Source organism: Tachysurus fulvidraco, chromosome 16 (assembly GCF_022655615.1).
Source record: "Tachysurus fulvidraco isolate hzauxx_2018 chromosome 16, HZAU_PFXX_2.0, whole genome shotgun sequence".
Taxonomy (NCBI): Eukaryota; Metazoa; Chordata; class Actinopteri; order Siluriformes; family Bagridae; genus Tachysurus; species Tachysurus fulvidraco.
Window position 1 is genome coordinate 4,568,099 of NC_062533.1, and position 23,568 is coordinate 4,591,666.

A 23,568-nucleotide genomic window follows, 5' to 3' on the forward strand; every position below is an offset into this window, starting at 1 on the left:
AGTAAGATTAGGTCTCTAACAGTTATGTAGAAGGTTTGATGAATGATTAATTATGATTAAGTTAATTAAATATTAAGTAAATGTAGCCTATTTTGACAAATCTCTCCTGGGATCTGCGCCGACTTCTAGATTTACATTTATGGCATTAAGCAGACAGACACCAGAGTGACTTACAGTTTTTATTTCAATGTATACATCTGGGAATTTAAGGGTTAATAGAGCTTTAATAAGGGGCCCAGCAGTGGCTGCTTGGTGGAGCTGGGATTCGAACCCATGACCTTCTGGTCGGCAATCCACCGCCTTAAACACTGAGCTACAAATACTGGTCATGGCTTTGAGTTATTTCGACGTTAAAAAACCCGACTATTGTAGCTTTACTGTAGAGGAAAATCGACAGTCCTAAATCACCCCTAAACCAGCTAATCTCCACCCACACCACAGACTACATGCACTAACTACATTTCCCACAATCCCACTTTTCCAAAATACTTTTTCCCCCCATCGAGAACTGAAGTAAGAACTCGGTGAGGTCCGATAGCGGAATGGACTCGCGTTAACTTTGCCACGTTCGCTCTTATTTTTTTTTGTATGAGAACGGCACTGAGCTCGGGACAGAGTGAGTAAGAGACAGAGCGGGAGACAGAGAGAGATTATCTCTCCGCTATGCCGGCACGGAACCCGGAGCGCGAGGCGCGCGGCGCGAGCGGCATTTCTGTACCGCGCTTCAGTCCCGCAGTGAGCTCGCGCTCCACGCACCGCCGCCGCCGCTCGGCCCTGCTGCCCACCGTGCTCACGTTCGCCGTGATCGTGGCGTCCGGAGGCCTGCTGCTGCTCATCGAGAAGGGAATGCTTAACGGCATGCACACGCCAGCGCCTCTGGCCAACGGCAAAAAACCCGAGTACCGGCTCGCGCCGCGGGATCCAGATGTGGACGTGGAATCTCAGGTATGTGTTGCATTAACTCTCTCAAGCGCCACCGGAAACGGTGCAGCCCCCAGCTGTGGGCTACACGAGATCGTAGCGTTTTTTGTCTGCTTATTTCTGCTCTTTCACTGATATTCATTTTAGTTTTAGCCTCACAAACACTTTGTCCTTTGACAGAGACAGAACTCGAGCCTGGAAGCGCCTTCGACCACTTTAACTTCATTATACATTATTTCAGGAAGGTCACATCTGTACGTTAGTCATAACTCCACAGAACTGTGTGGTTACATCTGGAATACCTCAACTTTTTTTTTCTTTTTTTTTGCTTAATCACTAGCTACTAAATGTCACTAAATAAAGGTTTGGATTAAAACAACTTCATAATAAAGTAATCATCACCTGGGATCAGCCTCATTGCTTATGCTTTATAAACCTCTCGAACCAGGACCAGGATTTATCTTAAAAAGAAAAACTGATTTTTTTTTTATCTGAGATTCTCAGCTCAGGTAAATTTTCTACAAGAAATTAAATTTGTCTCTCTTTGTAAACCATTATAATTAGACTAAAAAAAAAAATCCTCATCCTCATGTATTGATTCCTCATCATGACATCAATAACATGATGGAGATCCAGTACAGACGAAAGAAGAGCAGGTTTATTCCGACATTAAGTGCGTAAAAGCAGAAGAGTCCACGTCTTTACTCACGTATTAAATATATATATATATATATATATCCATCATGTTATTGTTCAAAAGCTTGCATTATATATATATATATATATATATATATATATATATATATATATATATATATATATATATATATATATAAATGCAAGCTTTTGAACTATTTGCTCACCTTTTGACCTCCTGGGACGTTTTGTTCAGCTCCCATTGACCTACAGCTGCCTCATGTCCACTTAGGGCTCCTTCGGATCTCTCTATCGCCTGCACACAACCCTTACAGCTCTCATCTAAAAGGGTTGAGTGTTAGTTATAGATGTTAATAACCTTTTTTTTTTTTATACAAATGGGTTCAAAATGAAGATGTGAAGATCATCAAGCTGTCCCATTTCATATACACAACATATACAGCAGAAATATTGTAACTCGAATGCTTATGTAACATATTTACCGGCACGTTGCACTTTACAAAATCACGTAGCACTGAGTTTGTCGTCTATATGCTATTACACGATCATCTGGAGGTCAGTAAATACACCACACACTCCAGTCTCACTGAGTTTGAGGATTACTCCAGAAAGAGGGCTCTGTGAGGTGAATTAGCTGAATCCAGGTTTCTGAAACCAGGTTAAAGATTTGACCTCAACCTCAGGCAAGCAGACAGAGTCAGTATTAAAAGTCATCATCGGCCAAGTGCGGAAAATGTGATTAATTATGGCTTGTAGTGAAGCGACCCTGACCGGGATACAGCGGTTACTGAAAAAGAAAGAACGAATGAAGAGAAACCGCATATGACATTTTTTCAGAATGAGAACAAAATGTGTCAGTGCAGTTGTTTTTTAGTTGTTTTAGTTGTATAGTTTTTAACCTGATAATGAAAATAAAAAAAGTCAGTAAAACAAAAGACAGTTGGTCAAGATGGCGATGACAAACTGCTGATGAGAAGCTAGTGTCGTTTTTAGACTGAAGATGGGTTTATAAGGTTGTGAATTACAGCTTAAATATTCCAGGTCACACTTTATACGTAGGCTGAACTATAATTATCTAACAGGGAAATATATAGGACAAAATGCTAGTTCCTTCTTGCTAGTCCCACCGAAGAGCAGATCAAGCATTGGTTATGGAAGGTGGATCATCAGCGATTCAACAGGACACATGTGCGTTTAAGAGTGATGAATCCTGTCAAATTAGGCTTGTAGTAAATAACAACAGAACAGATTTGCATGTCCTTCTTTCTGTGAAAGCTTGTATTCTGAATCAGAAATCTTCTTGCATGACCCCAATCCTTGTGTTGTACACCTGTAATGTAACTTTGTGTAAACTGCAAATGTGGGAATAAGCTATTGTTTGTGTTAGCTGTGTTGACTGGCTCTAGCTAAACACTGCACACATTATTTTAACCAAATGGAGGACATTTTGGCATGAAAGGAGTTGAGGACACTGTTCAGAAATGAATCACGGTTAGACGTAGACAAAGAAGACATTGTCGGGCAAAATGTCTGGCTCGACTATTGTGAAAACAGCGGCTTAATAAAGGAGCAGAAAAAGTGTTAGACGTTTTGGTCACGACAGTTTTTTTTTTGTTTTGTTTTTTTGGATTTGTTTCTCTGTTTCTGTAACTTCAGACTACCGAAGGAGTCTTTAGGCTGCTGCTACATACACAGCTTGAATTCTAAGAACATCCTACATGTAAATAAATTCCATTTCCCCTCTGACGCAGCGTACACAAGAATACAAAGAAAGCTTTAGAGGAACCGAGAGACTGAAGTCAACATTTTGTCTTGGAAAAAAGAGCCCATGCATGACCATGCCAGTGGAATGCTTAGTGTAAATACTGTCTCGGTTTTAAAATCTGCTGGTTTATCTCTTTATCTTGCTGCTGTGGAAACGGTGAGCAGTACAGCTTGTAGCCTTCTCTGTCCTTCCTGAACCATTTTCTGAGACGTTGCTTCTTCATTGCTGTGGTGTTTAGATGGAACTGGAAACTGCATTTATTTACACCTTTAATTAACCATTAAAAGCAATGCTTTACTGGATAGTTGTGTACTGCATGTGGATGAGTGGAGCTTAAGTTAAACCTGGTGTAGGTCTGGCTCGGAGGTTGCTTTTTATGCTTCAAGTCCAGGGTGCATGTGGTAAAATAAGTGTCTGACAAGCAACGATCCTCAATCCTGTTTAAAAAAAAAAGTAGAGTTAAAATTGCTAAGTAAATTAAAGATCAACATTTTATGGCTCAGTAACATAAAGCTGAAATATAACTTAATGGAAAAGTCGAATACATTGTAGCCACTTGTACGTATCTAGTAGTTCGAGATCTTTGAATTGACGTGTGTTGAATATTACAATAGATAATGTATCCAGCTGATGGCTGATTGTTGTTGGATGTTTTCTTATCCCTTAATAACCACCTCCTTTTCCTCAGATTTTGCAGGATATCCGTAACCGCACTATCCGTGCGATGTGTGGCCACCAGAACACAGCTCACAGCGTGTGGTCTCTCAGTTCACTGCAGAGGAAAACCCTGCTGCAGCACATCCTGGTGAACGAGAAGTATGGCTTCCTCTACTGCTACGTGCCCAAGGTGGCCTGCTCCAACTGGAAGCGAGTGCTGAAGGTGCTGAATGGCGCGCTGGCTGACGTGCACGTCCAGGTAAAGATGGACCACCATGCCGACCTGCTCTTCCTCTCCGACTTCTCGCCTGACGAGATACGCCACCGTTTGAGCCACTACTTCAAGTTCATGTTTGTGCGTGAGCCGATGGCACGCCTGCTCTCTGCTTACCGGAACAAGTTTGGGGAGATCAAGGCTTACCAGCACAAATACGGTGCAGAGATCGTCCGGCGTTACCGGAAAGGTTACGCAAAGAATACAAAAATAGCCGGGGACGACGTGACGTTTGCGGAGTTTGTGCGCTACCTGCTGGATGAGGAACCGGAGCGTATGAATGAGCACTGGATGCCCATATATAACCTGTGTCAGCCATGCGCTGTTCAGTATAACTTTATAGGATCGTACGAGAGGCTCGAGAGTGACGCAGCATACGTGTTGGAACGCGTCGGCGCTCCTCAGCATGTGCAGTTTCCTGAACGTCAGGCGTGGTATAAACCTGTTACAAAGGAAACGTTACATTATTATCTATGTACGATTCCTCAGAAGCTGCTTCGAGAACTTTTGCCAAAGTACATTCTCGACTTTTCTCTTTTTGGTTATCCTCTGCCCAATGTCACCACCGAGTACTGTCGACACTAACAGAGACTTTTATACGAACGCGTATCACAGCCGTTTCCTTTTATACCGTCTGTGAAATTACAGTATTTTGACGTTTTGTTCTATTTCTTTATGAAAAGATTTTGTACAGAATTGGGAATATATTTCATTCTGACCTCTGAATAATGTGTTGGAAAGCTATTTAAAGATTAACCACTATTTAGCACTGGAACAGAGGCAAAGTTTTTAATAACTGAAATCTATTTTTTATAGACATCATGACTAACAGTGTTGCCACATAGTTGGGGCAAATTATTTCAAGTTGTGCTGGGCACAAACTGACTTTACAATGCATCAACAAGCACAAGAGTTTTCATTATCATTTCATTATTTTGCCTGTGTGCCTTTCCCCATGCATAATATTATAAACCTTTTGTTTGGAAAAAAATCTCAATGTAAATACACGTATTATATAGTGGACACGATGTATTAAGCCATATCCAGATGAAAAAGAATCCCCTCTTTGAGACGGTCTTGAGTTAAATCCCGTAAGAATGCGGTCCCTTTCTCATCCGAAAAAAAAAACCATTTCCCATTTGGTTGTGAAATTGCATTCTTAAGAGATGTGAGCCAGAGGAAATCTGGGGAAGTCGACTGTATGACTTAAGCTTGCTTTTAAAATTCAGGAGAACTCTAAAAGCAGACTGAAAGCCAACCCTTGTAATGAGCGCTGCCTGACACGACTGCTTAACAAAGCCATAATTAAGTGAACATGACCGATGTTTACAATAACTACAGACCGACGATGTTTGCTGGGAAAACGTATTGTGTGAATTATCTGTTTGCGTCCATTCATTAGTTCATAATTTTAGCATTTTTTGGAGAAGATTTTATTGTTTCTTAAAGGATCCAACAATCCAATGTGAAGTTAAAGAAATCAAAGTTTTTGTTTAGCAGTGGTCATTTTCCTCCTGAAATCTTGCATCTTCTCGTGTTGATAATAAATAAACGTCTGACTGCTGAGAAAGAAGTGCTGTAAGAAACTATTTACATTTTTATTCGAGTTAATAAGTTAACGATTCAAGTAAACACATAGATGATTTATGAAACACAACACCAGTCATAAGTTTGGAGCTTTCTCATTAACACTGGCAACCCTGAGGACTTTTGTTTGGTCTCCTTCAATGCAAGTCCATTAAAAGCTCTGTACAACATAGATCTGACATTTCATATCAAAATACTAGAATTTACAGAATAATAAAAATAAAATAAGTCCCAGGAAATAAATGAATTACAAATTCATCTATCCATCCTATTACTAAAGCATGTGTTTAAAAGTTCACAGAAAAATAGTAACATATAAAAAAACACTGAGCTCATTTCCTTCAAGATATTTATAAAAAAAAATAATAAAAAAAATATAGACAATCTGTGTCTTTCTGTTTGGCTTTGTGGCATGATTGGGTTTGTCCCTGTTAAAGCATGTCAGTGCATTTGCCATCTAGGAACAATTTAAGTCTTCTTGTTCTCGATAAATACAGAATTAATGCAAAAAGACACCAATCAGCATTCAAGCCACAGCAAAACAAAGTACTTTAACCAGTCATCAAAAGGTTTCTCCTACCAAATTCAAAACAATAGGGATGACGTGAGAGCGCATTCCCAGGGAGTAACACCTTCTGATAACACCCCGCTTTCCGAAGATCCTCAGCTTTTTTCTCTTCTCTCTAGTCCTTAAAACTCACACTTCTGAAATGAAGCACAAATAAGGTCAAGATATACGATACTTCAGTAAGATCTAAAATGTAAGTGCTATCACTTATTTTTCTGTTTAAAACAAAACCAGTGTCGCATCTGGTCTTCTGATTATATTCCTGTTTATCGACTGTGTGATAAGTAAATTTCTTTCTCCATTTCTTATAGGTTTGTAATCACCACAAAAAGGCTCTGTTGTGGGTGGGTGTGTGTGCAGTATGTGTGTGGTGTGTGCATGTGGTGTGTGTGTGTGCGTATGTGTCTGTGCGGTGTGGTGTGTGTGTGTTTTGTGGTGTGTGTGCACATGTGTCTGTGGTACATGTGTGTGCGGTGTGGTGTGTGTGCGTTTTGTGGTGTGTGTGCGCATGTGTCTGGGGTACATGTGTGTGCGGTGTGTGTGTTTTGTGGTGTGTGTGCACATGTGTCTGTGGTACATGTGTGTGCGGTGTGTGGTGTGGTGTGTGTGCGTTTTGTGGTGTGTGTGCGCATGTGTCTGGGGTACATGTGTGTGCGGTGTGTGTGTTTTGTGGTGTGTGTGCACATGTGTCTGTGGTACGTGTGTGCGGTGTGTGGTGCGGTGTGTGTGTTTTGTGGTGTGTGCGCGCATGTGTCTGGGGTACATGTGTGTGTGGTGTGTGTGTTTTGTGGTGTGTGTGTGCGCATGTGTCTGTGGTACGTGTATGTGTGATGTGGTGTGTGTGTGTTGTGGTGTGTGTGCGCATATGTCTGTGGTACGTGTGTGTGCGATGTGTGGAGTGGTGTGTGCGCACGTGTCTGTGGTACGTGTGTGTGTGATGTGGTGTGTGTGTTTTGTGGTGTGTGCGCGCATATGTCTGTGGTACGTGTGTGTGCGATGTGCTGTGTGTGCGATGTGGTGTGTGTGTGATGTGGTGTGTGTGCGATGTGTGTGTGTGTGATGTGGTGTGGCACGTGTGCACCAGATACTACACCAGATACTGATTCACCAACTAGGGAGATATGGAGCTGATTGAGACACACACATTGTTTTCATTTTCTAAAGGGCCTGTGTTTATTAAACAGGCTAAATATTACAGAAACCAACCCACACTGATACTAACATCTGCACAGCATTCTCAAAAATATATTCTTTTATTAAACTCTTTATAATGATAAGAAAAAATGATTATAAGGCCACTTATAGGGGGGGAAATGGAAAACCCACCCCCTTTGTCAATGTAATATAAATGGCTTGCTCGCTTTGTTTTGCTGCGTCTTTATAAACTGCCTCTGGTCTCTTTCATATCCTCTGAACATGCTCTTCCTGTTACGGCAGTTATTTCTCTATTCTGGAGAAGAATATGTCTATTCTTCCTGACCTATATGTTATGGCCAAACATTGTTTAAACAAAATTCTGCTGTTATTATCCATGTTGTGGCTTGTGCACGTTACAGGATACAGTCTAGGGTTTAGCAATGTGAACACCAGTAAGTATGCATCGGTCATAATTTGTTTATTTGCTCTATAGCCATGACATGTATTTATTTATTTTTATTTATATTTTAATAATCACTTTCATTTGCTTACACGAATCGTTTGTGTAAAATTAACCCATGTAAATGCAGCACTCACTCACTTTTCTGGAGATTTTTCAATTAAGCGTTCCGGCGTGCGTAAGGCAGAAGGTTCAGGGGATGATGGGCGTGGACTGTGTGAGGTACTGAGGGGGGAGGAGCTACGCAGTGATGTGAAAGACACACCTTGTCTCCGCATCTCCTGGACTGCCCTTTCCCTGGCGAGAGATGGGTTGAAGAGTCAGTTGTCTGAATTACAGTATGATGTAGATAAATGCTATGAATTGTGCGTAAGGTGGGTCTGAATGTCTGACCGCTCAAATCGCTCTGTTGTCAGTTGCCTCTTCAGCACGTCCATTTCTGTCTGGAGCTGAGACAATTTTCCGCGCAGCTGAGAAACCTCTCTAGCATGACTTGCTCTGTAGCAACCAAACACACAATAATGTTCAATGAGATCCTTTTGCACACAACACATTTTTTACTGCATGTACCAGTTTATAACATCCAGAGAATAGACGGCGTTGTTGACTATCACATCACCGCCATCAACTGTGCTGAGGAAGGAAAACATCAACATTCATACAATTATCTATTTAGCCAATGATGTGGCCGTAGCACAGTATTTAAAATAAAATCATGAGGATGAACTTCAAGAGCTTCGGTTAGCATTCACGTCAAACATCAGGATTGTGGAAAAATGTGATCTTTTTGGCCGGGGCATGGTTGTTGGTGAAAGATCCATAAGATGGAGTATTCACAAATTGCTGATCTCTGGGAGTTGTTAATGAGCAACAGTCTTTAGCGTTTACACAGAACAGTGTAGAAAAACAAAACAAAACAAAAAACTGCTCCAGTGGACGCTGGTTACGTGGGTGGAGACGGCTCTTTGATTAGAGGTCAGGGGAGAATGGCCAGACTGCTCCAAGATACAAGGAAGGCTGTAGAAACTCAAATAATCATTCTACAACCATAAAAACTGGACACCCTGCAGTTTCAGGAAGATTTGTCATTTTGATGAGCTTTTACAAGAGGTGGACTGAGACTTTCTGACACTTACGCTTTGCTGTCTGCGAGAGCCAGGCGGTCTTTGAGCACTTTCAGCTCCGATTCCCTCTCACTTGCACTGAGATGGTTCTGAAACTCTTTCTGTCGGTTGGTGGACAGCAGCGTCTCCAGGTTACGCACGGTCACCTTCTCGCTTGCCAGCTGCTTCTTCATGAGCTCCATCTCTGAACGCACATCCTCCATCTCACCAGTCATCTGAGTTTACACACCATAGACTTTTAATAACTTCTTCAGAGAGCTCCCCCTTGTATGATGATCTGAGATGGTCTGCTTTTAACAGTGCGTATATGTGAATGCTGAGAATGTGTATTCATTGTCTAATACTTACCCTCTCCAGCTCCATGCTCTTGGCAGCGAGTTGTCGTGTGGTCAGCTCTTTGCTGGAGTCTAGTTTAACACAGAGCTCACGTACAGAAGCGAGATCAGCTAGCACTGATGCTTTCTCGACCCGTGCAGCCTGGAGCTCGTCCTCCAGCCGAGACGTTGCCCGCATCAGAGAGGATACCTGAGCCTCATACGCCTGTAGTGCGTTCATGTGCTACACAATCAAGCAAGGAGCCCAAGGATTATATATAGGCCTAAAGTTTTCTTCAGCTTCTTCAGGGTAGTTTAGTAAAATAAACACATTTTCTCAATTTAAATTTGTCATGCAAAAAAAAAAATCTATATACATTTTGCAAAGTAGAGCCACAATTGAACAGACTACACATAGCACTGTTTAATATGGCACACAGAGTCTTCTTATCCCCTTAGTATCCTCAGATGTTGGTACATATTACGGTTGAAAATAAATCAGAAGTCTTCCCAAAAGATTTCCCAAACATCTTAAAGGTAGACTCTTAGCTGATAGCACCATATTTAACCCTTCCCTTCTTTGTTTAGGAGATAATAGACTTATTTTTTATTTCATTCACACCTCAAAACGCTATAGAGGCATATTTCTTTATTTTGATTGTATCCAGAATCTCCATTTGGAATGTAAATAAATATAAAGTCATAAATATTGAAATAGGCAAATTTTCACACTACCTCCTGTATCTCTCGTTCCTGTAGGGACACTTTCTCTCTGAGGTGTCTGCGCTCTGTGTCTGAGGAAAGAAGCTCCAGTTTGATGGAGTTGTTGAGACCCTCAGCCTGCTGCAGTTTTAGCTCGCGCTCCTCTGCGTCCGTGTGCGCCGAGCGGAAACGCTCCAACATCTCCCTGTTCTCCTGTTCCTGTTGAATAACCCACATATAATTCAGCTGGTGTGCTTTCACAATAAAGCTGCTGATTAGTGATATGCTTTTGTCCTAATTTGCACAAATTGCTTCAACTGAAAGAAGCCTTGCTCACTGGAGGGCTGACAATACGAAATACACAGTACACAAATCTTTTTTCACCCGATACACAAATTTGAGAAAAACACAAAACCCATACATCACACTGAAGCGAAATAACAGGACATAAATGTGGCTTACCTTTGATGCTATCAATTTTTCGATCTTGGCCACTTCAGAAATATAGGAGTGGACTCTCATCTTTAGGTCATCCCTCTCTCTCAGTGCCTCTTCCATTTCTCTGTGCACTGCCTTTACACAAGAGCACAGGCACATTGTATATACCTTAATTTTCATAGAGCTGGATTTTATTTTCCATCATGTCCTACAGCGTCTTGCGTGTATACCTGGTTTTCTCTGGTCATGGTGACCAGGTCGTCCTGTAGTCGGCGGTTTTCTCGAAGTGCAATCTCTCTGTCACGGCTGACGGATGAGAGCTCCTCCTGCGACTGATCTAGCTGTCTGCGCAGACTAGCTATCTCCCGCTCGCGGCTGCTCAGCACCCCTTTTAGTTGCCTATAAAATACACACCACACACAAAAAATGCACTGACAAATATAACAAATAGAAAATATCTTTTCTACTACGTAAAGACCGACGCACACCAGACTTGTGTGTTCACATAAACATGTGCTTTATACAAAAATAATATATAATTTATATTATTTATATAATTTTCATATAACTGCACATTCACTCATGTTACAGCCAAATCAGACCAATCAGAATTGAGAATTCAGCCACACACACACACACACACACACACACACACACACACACACACGCACGCACGCACGCACGCACGCACGCACATACATGCACACACACGCACGCACGCACGCACGCACACACATACATGCACACGCACACATACATGCACACGCACACATACATGCACACGCACACATACATGCACACGCACACATACATGCACACGCACACACACACACACACACACACACGCACACTGACTCACTCTAAAGAGTTCTCCATTTCTGTTATGGTGAGACGAACTTCTGTCAGCATCTTCTCCTGCAGAATATTGGAATCTCATGAATTTAGTTATCACCACAAATAATAACTTACATCTCACAAGTGGTTAACTTTATAACTATATGAATAAATTTTCAATATTCTGGCTTTTTAACATGGCCTAAAAGTATAAAAGGGAAGCACAAGGAACGGCATGGAGATTTTAATATGTTGCCTCAGTGGTACGGTGATAATATTTATTATGTGATTAGATGAGTTACTAAGATACCTTCTTGTTTAGTTGGTCCTGGAGTAGGACCATGCTCTCTGCCTTGTGGTCCACAGCCTCCTGCAGTATGTCCTTCTCTCGATCCAGAGATGCAATGGCAGCCTGCAGCACTGCCACCTCATCTTTTTGAGAAGACCCATTCCTAGTCAGGTCAGCTAAAAACACATGAACACCAACCGGCTTAAGATGTGCTTATTAGAAAACCTGTGAAAACTAATAAATATAAATAGTAGAAGTGAGTGTTGCATCGGTCAAATTGTGTAGGTCAAGACCCATAGGAAAAAGAATAATGGATGAATATATGTGAGCATGTTAGTATGATTCCTGAGAGAGACTTACAGATTCTTTCCTCTAATTTGTCCATATGGTGGTGAGCTGCCTGTAGTTCGCTAGCCTTTACAGACAATCTGTGCTGAACATCGGAGAGAGACTTCTCCATCTGCTCCTGCAGCAGTCTACGATCACAGACATTTTAGTTTTCTAAAAGCCGAGGGTTGGTTTAAGCAGCACCTGGAATCCAAGAGATTGTACATCGCCAAAGACACAGATAGACACTCAGTACCTCAGCGTGCTGTTCTCAGACCTTTGCTGGGCCATCTCTTCTGCGTTCTGGAGCAAGGCTGCTGAGCGGGCCTTCAGCTCATCTTCCAGAGCTACACGGCTCTCCTTTAATACGGACACTTGAGTGCGCAGATCTGACCGCTCTCTCTCCAGCTACAGTTCACAAGTCAACTCCAGGTTAAATTGATAAACTTACGGTTACATGTCGGACCTACTGACGTTATATCATAAGACGCCACTTTAATGGATGCAAGTACATTTTTGTCAGGATAAACCATACAATGAGAAATAATAATTGCAATCTCGGGTTATTATATTAAGCTGCACAGATTTTTTTTTTCCTGCAAAGCAATGGTTTCAAAATTATTGGTAAAGATCTATGGCTGTCTTAATCTTGCTGCAAAGGTTTTGTGTTAAATATCTTAATATTAAATGGAATCCAAGATGCCACCAATATTCCCAAAAAACTCTATATATTAAAAAAAAAAAACCCTATAGTGATGGATGACAAAGACAGTTGTACATGTAAGCTACATGAGATCATTAAATAGATCTTTAATGTTTATTTAATTCTTACTATTTAATACTTAACGGCAATCTTGGAATCTGACCTTGTGAGATCTCCAAACCATATCTTATTCTTTGCTGTACACAATTACATTAAATCAAACTTAGGGCCAAATCTACATGCATTAAACACAGCAGAAATACATCAGCAAGTATACAAACATCTGTTACCATCAGTACATAATTACTGATAGAGTAAATAGATTTGTACCATCTGAACTGTGTTCTCCAGCTCCATTATTCTTATCTCCTCCTGCTCTTTGTCTGTCAGAGATGAAGTCTGAGCCACCTGAACGTCAAACACACACACACACACACACCGTTGACTGTTTTGACAATAAGACAGGTTCCCCTTTCAAATGAAATCTAAGAAAGACACACTTACCAGTAACATATATCTACTCCAGAACTTTCAACCTAGTCTCTATCTACCATATCTGTAGTGAATATTCAATTAAAATTTGAATACTGAATACTCACATTTGTATGTATATGTATACAATAACCTCCCATGGGAGATCGGCAGAATAAAAGTTAGTAGACCTTCAGGCTAATTCCCAAAACAATATTAGTATTATATTGTCATATTTTTTCATTTAGAAAGTAGCCTCCTCTCTTAAAAGGTGATGAAGATTGATATTCTTTCAACTAAATATTTATAAATTATTGATTATTGTAAGCACATTGAGTGAGAACAATGCAATCACTGCCCCAACAATTGTGCTACATTTGCACAGTTTTATTCAAATGACTCACCTTTTCTTTTCTTAATACAAAGAAAAGCATTCAAAATGATGGTTATGGTGATAAATTAGACATTACAAATGTAGTAAATAGAGATTAAATTGAAAAGTCATAGAGTATTCCCTTTTGACATTGGTATGGTTTGGCAGAAACAGACAAACTACTCTCCCATAAATTTGCAGTGGTCTACCTCACACATAAATGGTCTCAACAAACCACCCACACAAACCTTGAGTCTCTCACGGAGTGCGTCTCTTTCTGTTGTGACTTTATGGAGCTCAGTGTCTGCCTGCTCTCTCTCCTCTCTCACCCTCTGCTGCAGCTCTGGAGAAAATGTCAACTTGCTACGAACACTCTGCAGCTCCTCCTGGGCCTAAGCACGCGCACACACACACACACACACACACACACACACACACACACACACACACACACACACATACACACACACATACACACACACACACACACACATACACACACACACACACACACATACACACACACACATACATACACACACACACAAAACAGTAAAGACCTATTACATAAACCACATACATATGTAATGTGCTAAACTCCTGTGTTTGTTACCTGCTGATACTGAGTGCTGAGTTGGTCTTTCTCAGTGGTGAGCAGTTTGACTTTAATCTGAATGTCCTCCATGTGTTTCTCAAATTCCAGCAGCATGGCTTTCAGCTCATCTCTTTCTCTCAGTGCACGTGACAGTTCACTGTCTGCATTCTCTCCCTGCATAAAAACAGCCAGCAGAATAAAAGAAACATGATACAATAGTAGCTATTTTTTCCAAGCATCTGTTTCTGCAGCATTGTTAATCAATGTTTGTGTATGTACAGAGTGTATCTTACTCTTACAGGCCAGCTCCCACGCCCTCTGGGACTCCTGCTCTTAGAAGGACTGGCACTGTCTGCCCCACTCCTTGTCTTTCTGTATTTCTCTGCCTCGTGTCTGTAGTGGTCCCTTTCTTCTTCCAAACTCTTTACGAAAGCGTCCAATCGAGATGGAGAGCGCTCTTTTCCACACGTGCCATGCCGGGCACGCATGCGCTCCAACTCCAAAACCATTTCTTTATCTGAAACAAATTCACAGACCTACAACGTGAGAACTGCAAGAAGCATCCACTGACTGATGTATTCTTGCAGATATGATTTAACCTCATTAACAATATCAAGTCTTCAATTCATTCTGCTGTCTTTACACATCCCTTGAATTAAAGATTAGTTCTCACCAGCTCGCGTCATTTTCTCCACTTTGTCCTGCAGTCTCTTCTTTTCCTCTTCCAGGAAATTCATCAGTCCTTCCATCTTCACATTTTCCTCCTTCAGTGCCGATAGCTGATCCATCAAACGGTCCTTCTCGTGATTGCCTTCTGCTTGGTTCTGAAGCGAAGACATGTAAGTATTTTAAGCAGAAACCTTAAATAACCACCCAGAAAAACAAGGATTCAATCATTCAAAACAGAAAGATTTGATCTAGAACATGTTTACATTAGAGAGTTTGCAAATCGTGAGAGGAAAGCCAGACGAATGGACTGAATCTGGAATGGGATGTTTAATAATCACAGATAAGTGACATGTTGCCAGGTGTCTGCATGCTTTTGGCCATATACTTACATACTGCAATATTTAAAAAATCCTCATTTAGCTGGCACTTACACTAAGATACAGTTGAACAGTTTAAGCAGCTCCCTTAACTTAGCAGCTTTAACCCCTGAGCTACCATGTCCTATCTGTGAAGCTAGCCTTTCATACGGCAACAGATGGCTAATTTAACAAATGATTTCCCATGATAAAGTGAGAAGCAGAGTTTCAGGAGCCTCTAATACCTACCTGTCTTAATGTAGAAATGACCTCTTCCAGTGCTTCTGTTTGTTTGTGCAGCCGCTGAATCTCTTTCTGAAAACAGGCAAGGGCATCATAAAGGGAGCATTGTGGCATTCATTAAAAAAAAATATATATATATATATATTCATGTATCGTTTAACAACCCCAAATTTCATAGTTGTATGCATGCTGTGCTCTATAAAAGTTTTGCCCTGTTGCTGAGATTAAGCATAGATGTAAACACTACACATACATATGCAGAAATATTGGCACTCTTGGTTAGAATGGTTAAAATGATTCATTCGTGTTGGTAGTTCAGTCTCGCACTGAAAAATATGGGAGAAATATAAGCTTTAATAAAGTTTATTCCAAACTTATTTTTTCAATCCACCCCTCTCCCGTAAAGGGGACCAACGTCTCTTTGCCAGCATACCAGCAGTGATAGTAATCCAGAGTTTACAGGTTTTCAATGATTAAGGCATGTAACCATGCCACTAGCTTGATTCCTCTGGTCATTAAACCATGTTAGTGTGGATTAGGAGGTATGATTTAAATCACCGTTATGTTTGAAGTTCCACAACCTAGATACAGTTTCTTAAATGTGTGCCTTTCTGAACATCCTCGTATCTGTGTTAGACTTGTGATTTTGTCCAGAAAGGTTCATTACACGTGCTTCTTCATATTTATTTCCCTAATAGTGAATTTGGGCCACTTAAGACATGGGACAATGCGTCTAACGTTTTCTGATACAAACTTCTAGATGGGCAAATAATTGCAATGAGGTTTTGTTTAAAAATGTTGTTTTGTTAATGTTATACAGATTTTTCCATGACCCTCTATAAATGAATTCCAGTTTTATCTTAAAGCAGCACGTTAGAGGTTTCCTTACCCTGGCCTCCTGCAGCTCCATGTCAGCTGTCTCCAACACCATCTCTTTGTCTCTCTCTAGCTGCTGTGCAAGCTGGTCTATCTGTGTGAGCTCACTGCACAGCTCCTGGTTCTTGACGCTTAGGTCGGCCACTTCACTGGAAAAGGTCTTTTTCTTCTGTTGCAATCCTTCCACCTTCTGTTCCAGTGTCCTGTTTGTTTCCTGCAGGTACTCAATCTTTTTAAGAGAGAGAGAGAGAGAGAGAGAGAGAGAGAGAGAGAGAGAGAGAGAGAGAGAGAGGGAGAGATAAAGCTCTTAATGACAAGGCTTTATGAAATAAGTACAATATTAGACATTTATGCAATACTGCTTTAACAAATGTATTATTATATATTGTAGTATTAACTTAAACCAAGTCCTTAGGGCACTTTAGAAGAAAGTGATACCAAAACGTCTGCACTGGGAGGTGTATTGATTAAACATGGCACCTGAGCCAAGTTGGTGCACATATATTTATGTGAACATTTCCTTTATTTCTCCCTGAGCACTCGGAGGAGTGTGTGCGCACATGTGCTCATCCATGAGCAGCCCAAAGAGAAAACCAGAAGAAATAATAAAACAGAATCATTTGTTTGGAACACAGTTTAGAACTCATAATATGCCATGTTTTCTAAACGGCATGCTGCAGCTGTAGTTTCCAGCAAATCATAATCAAATCATGCATAATAGTATTCCAATAATATTAAAGGCATTAATTTAATACAAGTGTAATGGATGTAGGACAACATTACATCATACTTCTGGTGATGAACTTTTAGTAGGGTATTATTCAGACAAATAATGAAGACACATCATTTTGAGCATACTATTTTGGCAACCCAATTATAGAGAATTATGATGAAATACAGTGTTTTCCTTTCTTTTTTTAGTCTGTTCTTTTTTTCCCCACAAAAGAGGAAGCATTTCACTTCATCTTGCAAAAAGTGCAAATTAGTTCCTTTGAATTAAATACATGCAAGTTAATAAGCATTAAGGAGACCTTCAATTTCTTTCTACATGCAATAAAAAAAAAAATATTCGGTACAACATGCAAGTAGTCACCTGTAAGTTTAAGTGAGCAATGAGCTTTTCATTACTGATGTTCTGAGACTCCAGAGAGATGACATCATACGGTCGTCCTCCATCTAGAGCTCGATTCAGGCGCTCGATCTCTTTATCTCGCTCCTCTACCTATGGACAAATAATGGCCAAACAAGCAAAACATTTTTAAATGGAAAGTTACTTGTATTTAAAAGGTATTGTAGTTTGTGATTTCAGGGGTTATCATTTTTCGGTCTCGGTTCTTATGAATATCACACACACACCTGAGCATTGAGGTGCTTGATTCCCCCCTGGGCTCTTTCTAGATCCAACTTTAGTGCTGTCACTTCCTGCTGCAGCTCCTGAATCCTAAAAAACCCCCCAAAAAAACAAAAAAAAAAACAGCAGACCTCACTTATGCAAACTTTATTTAAGCATAAAAAGAACACATCTGTTGATGCCCTTTATATAACGGTCAATCTGGCTGTAGTAATAATCTGTCTCAAACCTGTTGTCTGCCACCTGAAGAAGATCAGCAATGTACGGGTCATCTGGCTGTGCCACGGCTGAAGAAGACATGCCATGGGACGCAGGGAGATGCTCGTCTATCTGCATCCGCTGGCGTCGGAAAGGGATTGGCCTCTTTTTCCCTCCTGTTCATCAAAATAATCCACGCATTCATAACATCATCTTATTTTATAACGTTCTATACTTGGTTAGCTTGTTGAAGCATATTGAATGTTGTACAGCTGAGGTGCATGTGCAGCACATACGAAGTCTGGTGTGAGAGTAGTTTTATGTTATAAATATTTGAAATGCTGCCCACATGCCCAGGATAACTGATCACACATGCTGGAGTCTTTGGGAATGTTTACAGCATTCGATTTATGACCCATGTACAGTCATGAGAAAGTAAGAAATGTTGAACATGAAATGTTTCTCTTGAATTATTACATACATATACATTTTCTATAACTGTCTAGCAGTTTCTGCTATCTAGCGGGAAAAATTTGCAGAATTCTTTCGACTGTGCTATGTTTGCGGGATTTCTTGCATGTGAAGCTTGTTTCAAATATCTCGGAGCATTAGAATAGGATTCGGATCTGGCCTTTGTCTAAACCATTCCATAATCCCCCGTATTTCCTTTTTACCCATTCCTTGGGGGATTTAGTTTATGTTTGTGATCATTATCCTGTAGGAACATCTTTTTCATCAGCTTTAATATTTTGACAGTTGGCCTCACATTCACCTCGAGCAGTCTCTGGTATGAATACGAAATCATAATCAATTGCAAGTTGGCCAGGCCCTGAGGCAGCAAAACAGCCCAGAACTTTTCACCACTATGGTTTAGAGTTATGCGAACTCATGCTATTTTAATTTTTCTGACTTCGGGAACTGTCAGCAAACAATTCTATCTTTGACAAGGTCTGGTCCTTGCAGTAGTGTTCTTTAGCAAGTTTTACTCTGGCCTTTATGTTCTTTTCAGATAGGACAAGTTTCCACCTGGCATAGCTCCCATGTAGATCAATCTGGTAAAGTCCCTATCTAACGGTAGCAAGAGCTACCTGCAGATCCTGTGTTGAAGACTTCTTTTAGCATCGTACGATCTGCTATTGTATAAGATTTCCTGAAGCTCCCCGGCAGTGGTTTCGATACTTCTCAACTTGTAACTGATTTCCCAAAATGACTGAATGAAAAGTATCAGTCAACTTCTTTAATCAACTTCTTAAACCCAATCCCAGAACCACAGGCACCTACTACCACCTTTCTGAAGGCCTCAGAGAGATCTTTTGCTCAAATCCTCAGGTATCAGCACACGTGTGGGTGTGCTAACTTTTTCCACATAAGAAACCTGCATTTCTGTTTATTTCCATTAAACGACAAGAATGTTTTATCCCTTTTATGCATAATTGTTATAATGAAGACAATCTCTGTATGTCCAAAAAGTTTGGATAAAGTCTAAACATGTAATGGGGCTACAATTACTTCTGCAAATGATTGAATTGGATAATTAACTTATGTCTATTTAAGTCTTTTCGACACACAAGCATGCCAGGATCCACAATAAATATTCACACAAAGCTTTTTTTTTTTTTAGATGGTTTTAAGGAAGCCTTCATTTTACAGTATTTGTAAAGGAAACCACACACACACACACACACATATCTATATCTATATCTATATATCTATATATCTATATATATATATGACAAAAGTCTTGTCGCCTATCCAAGCTGTAGGAACAACAACAAATAATAACTCGACTTCTAGTTGATCATTTGGAATTGGATCATTGGAAGTGGCTTATATAAAAGGCAAAGGCCTCCAGATTACGCTTATTATACCAAAATAAAATCTTATCATGCCTTGATTTTTAATTATTTAATTAGGACAGAAAGGTCAGACTTTGCTTAGACAAAACTCTTGTCACATCTTTAAAGAATTCAACCAATCACAGATTAGACCGTCACCTGTAAGAAATACTGTAATTAACACATTCCCAGGTGTGTAGGTGAAGAACCCCAGCACACCCAACCTTCATTTGAAATGCATCCTGACCTCTAACAGCATGTCAAAGATTCAGCCACAGACCAAAGTGCTGATCATTAAGAGCCCGAAGACCAGGTCTCGTGTCTCCTGCTACAGCTTTAATGTAAACTTCAGCAGAGCTACATAATAACTGGTCACCAGAAACCAGCATTAAGCAGAAGACAACTAAAAAAATATGGTGTTGTGTTTGCCAAGGCCCACAGCTTGCAGGAAGGATGGACTGTGGAAAAGTGGCAGGTTTAATTTTCTGATTAATCATCTATTGAACTTCATCCCAATCTTCACAAATACTGCAGAAGACCTATTGGAACCCACATGGACCCAAGATTCACACAGAAAACAGTCAAGTTCAGTGGAGGAAAAATCATGGTTTGGGGTTACATTTAGTATGGGGGCGTGTGAGAGATCTGCAGAGTGGATGGCAACATCAACAGCCTGAGGTATCAAGACATTCTTGCTGCCCATTACATACCACAAGAGAGGGCAAGTTCTTCAGAAGGATGCCGCTTCTTCTCATACTTCAGCCTCCACACCAAAGTTCCTGAAAGCAAAGGAGGTCAAGGTGCTCCAGGATTGGCCAGCCCAGTCACCAGACATGAACATTATTGACCATCTCTGGGGTAAGATGAAGGAACAGGCATTGAAGATGAAACCAAAGAATCTTGATGAACTCTGGGAGTCCTGCAAGAATGCTTCCTTTGCCATTCCAGATGACTTTATTAATAAGTTATTTGAGTCATTGCAGAGACGCATGGATGCAGTCCTCCAAGCTCATGGGAGTCATACACAATATTAATTCTTTTTCCACTGCACCATGACTTTATGTTCTGTACTGTCCATTATTTCTGTTATCTGACAAGACTTTTGTCTACGCAAAGTCTGACCTTTCTGTCCTAAATAAATAATTAAAAATCAAGGCATGATAAGATTTTATTTTGGTATAATGTAGAGGCCTTGCCTTTCATATAAGCCACTTCTGATTCCAATATATTACACAGATGACAGGATATTTTGTTAGAGATTACATTGTTGATGGACCCCTTGTGGTCCACTACATAATTAAAGGGGGTCTGTGGGATTGGTCCTAAGTGGCATTTTGATAATTAGATATTTATAGAATCAGTAAGCCACACTTTTTTATTTCTACTGTTTATTGTTTATAGCAAAAAAAAAACATTAGCAAGACAAACAAGACAGCTTTTAATATTTGCTGAATTTGGTTGTAACAATATAGTAGACAATGTGTGTGATCCCACCTGGTGTCTGCACTACAGCCTGCATGTTCTTCTCTTGCAGCTGCTGAATGCGTTCGCTTTTGGCTTTGCTATCCTTCTCCAGTGCACGGACCTTATGCACATACTGATTGTTGAGGAACTTTAGATCTGAGGTCTCGTGGTCTAGTTTCCTAATAAAAGCCTTTAGTTCTAGTCACATAAAGAAAGGAATCAGGAGGATTTCAGAAATACAAAGTATATTAAAGAACCTGGATAATCTTGGATGTTGGATTTGATGTATGTGATGTAGTGCGGGAAGAACTAACCTCTAGTGGTTCGTCCTTTCTCCTCCTTCAATCTGAGAAGCCCTAAGTGCAGTTCGTTGTTCTCTCGGACAAGCCGGGCATTTTCTGCCTTATACGGCTCCAGCAGAGCGTCGAGATTTCGACTCTCCTTTTCGGTCTTCCCAGCTGAGAGCCTGGCATTTCGAAGACTTTCAGTGGTGTGGACTAAATCACTGGCAAAGTAAATCACTCCACAAAATGAATGCTAAAGTACAAAAACTGAATACACTGCTAAACAAAACATATGAAAAATCAAGACAATCAATTGATCAAATGTTAGAGATGATCATTAGAGCTCACTCACCTAAATAGCTTTTCAACCAAAGGCAAGGACTCGATGGCTAACGGCTGCCTGTAGCCCAGCTGGTCCAGACGCTTTCGCAGATTTATAAATTTGCGCTCTGCATTGGTGCTCATGGTCACGCTCTTGAGCGAATCTTCTGTGGATGTGGATTGTTTTGATTTGTAGTGACAGTAAGTCTTTAAAAACATAATAAAGCTAAATCATTTCAGTTTGGCATATATCCAGCCTAAATAATTCACAATGACTTCTGCATTATCAAGCGAGGCAAGGACAGGCAAATAGATAACAGGCATCAATTTTTTCCTGATATTTCCTTTTAAGAATCAATAACGGACAAAATTTGGGGTTATTTTGCCAATTTGCTGATAAACTGCGATGAGCGATAAATGATAAGTACCCAATTGTGATTAAAAACTAAACCTGTAGAGTAGATAGTGTGAGAAGAAATGAAGAGATACAGTTGGCTCTCTGGAAAAATCCATCAGATTTCACTGTGGTTGTAAGAGTGATGACACTGATGTTGTAAGACTGAGGAGGTCTGGGATTCAGTCAGTGTTCCAGTTCATCCCAAAGGTGTTCAAGTGGGGTTAAGTCAGAGACAGCGCTTAACACGCCATGTCTTATAGAGCTTTGTGAATAGGTACACTGTCATCCTGGAGCAGTGGAAAATTGTAATGCTACAACAAACAGACACATCCTATACAATCTGTGGAATAGTTTGAGAAAGAAATAAAAATAGGTGTGAGGTGATCAAGTGTCCAAAATCTTTGGCCGTTATGTAAGTAGTAGAGGAAAATGTCCAAACTTTGCCTCCAGTTTTTCACCTTCCTCCAGTGTAGCAGCCTATTTACTAATAAAAAAACTTTACTTTTTTCACCCAAGTGTCGTGATAATAGCTACACAAACATGTTCCTAACCTGAACATAAATGATACAGAACCACTTACCTAGTAGTTTTCCTTTTCGATGTGTTTGTATTAGCCAGCTGTCAGCTAGCTAGTGAAGTAGCAGTTTAACGAACATATTAGCACTTAGCTTGACTAGTTAGCTACGTTTACAATGCACAAACAGAGCGGATATTATGGGTTTGGGATTCTGTTTTTCTGCTTTTTAAAGCGCACGTTTTCTCAGTGGGCTTCGGAAATTTGGTTGTTTGTTATTTCTTTCTTTCTTTGCAGCTAGCTGTTTCCTTTTCAGGGTGTATGTCTTCCGGCGGTGGTAACGCTGTTTGAAAATGGCGCCCAACGCATAACAGGATTGCCATAGAAACGAGGTTGTCATGGTTAAACAGCACCACCACGCGGCTAAGTTGTGAAGCGCTGCAGTCTATAATAGCATACTACTCAGAAGGCTAGTATGCATGCGTACTGTTAGAGGTGCAGTCTATTATAGCATACTACTTAGTAGGGTAGTATGCATGCGTACTGTTAGAGGTGCAGTCTATTATAGCATACTACTTAGTAGGGTAGTATGCATGCGTACTGTTAGAGGTGCAGTCTATTATCGCATTCTACTTAGTAGGGTAGTATTCATGCGTACTATGAGAGGTGCAGTCTATAATAACATACTACTTAGTAGGCTAGTATGCATGCGTACTATTAGAGGTGCAGTCTATTATAGAATACTACTTAGTAGGGTAGTATGCATGCGTACTACTGGAGGTACAGTCTATTATAGCATACTACTTAGTAGGGTAGTATGCATGCGTACTACTATTATAGCATACTACTTAGTAGGGTAGTATG

The 23,568-nt window shown here is 40.4% G+C and overlaps 2 protein-coding genes across 6 annotated transcripts; one reads left to right on the forward strand and one right to left on the reverse strand.

Moving 5' to 3' along the window:
* The first annotated feature begins 238 nt into the window (after positions 1-238).
* On the forward strand, positions 239-5,844 carry chst14 (carbohydrate (N-acetylgalactosamine 4-0) sulfotransferase 14). Its single transcript, XM_027146134.2, has 2 exons — positions 239-945; positions 4,032-5,844. The coding sequence occupies exons 1-2, from the start codon at positions 664-666 to the stop codon at positions 4,857-4,859; spliced, it is 1,110 nt and encodes a 369-aa protein (XP_027001935.1). The 5' UTR covers positions 239-663; the 3' UTR covers positions 4,860-5,844.
* Positions 5,845-5,848: 4 nt separating this feature from the next.
* Positions 5,849-23,079, reverse strand: cep135 (centrosomal protein 135). Of its 5 annotated transcripts, none has more exons than XM_027146123.2 (26): positions 22,771-23,079; positions 21,825-21,960; positions 21,503-21,693; positions 21,219-21,386; positions 17,921-18,065; positions 17,697-17,781; positions 17,434-17,562; positions 16,354-16,569; positions 15,471-15,536; positions 14,870-15,020; positions 14,496-14,713; positions 14,215-14,370; positions 13,850-13,993; positions 13,088-13,165; positions 12,311-12,462; positions 12,088-12,203; positions 11,749-11,903; positions 11,464-11,519; positions 10,835-11,003; positions 10,629-10,739; positions 10,200-10,385; positions 9,499-9,708; positions 9,163-9,365; positions 8,420-8,524; positions 8,168-8,323; positions 5,849-6,566 (listed from the first exon to the last, which is right to left on the reverse strand). In XM_027146123.2, exons 2-26 carry the CDS (start codon positions 21,935-21,937, stop codon positions 6,545-6,547), a joined length of 3,501 nt encoding a protein of 1,166 aa, XP_027001924.2. In that variant the 5' UTR covers positions 21,938-21,960; positions 22,771-23,079; the 3' UTR covers positions 5,849-6,544. The 5 variants fall into 5 exon arrangements, with proteins under 5 accessions (XP_027001924.2, XP_027001922.2, XP_027001925.2 ...); XM_027146121.2 differs by having other exon boundaries at positions 14,490-14,713; XM_027146124.2 differs by having other exon boundaries at positions 8,164-8,323; positions 14,490-14,713.
* Between the last annotated feature and the right edge of the window lie 489 nt (positions 23,080-23,568).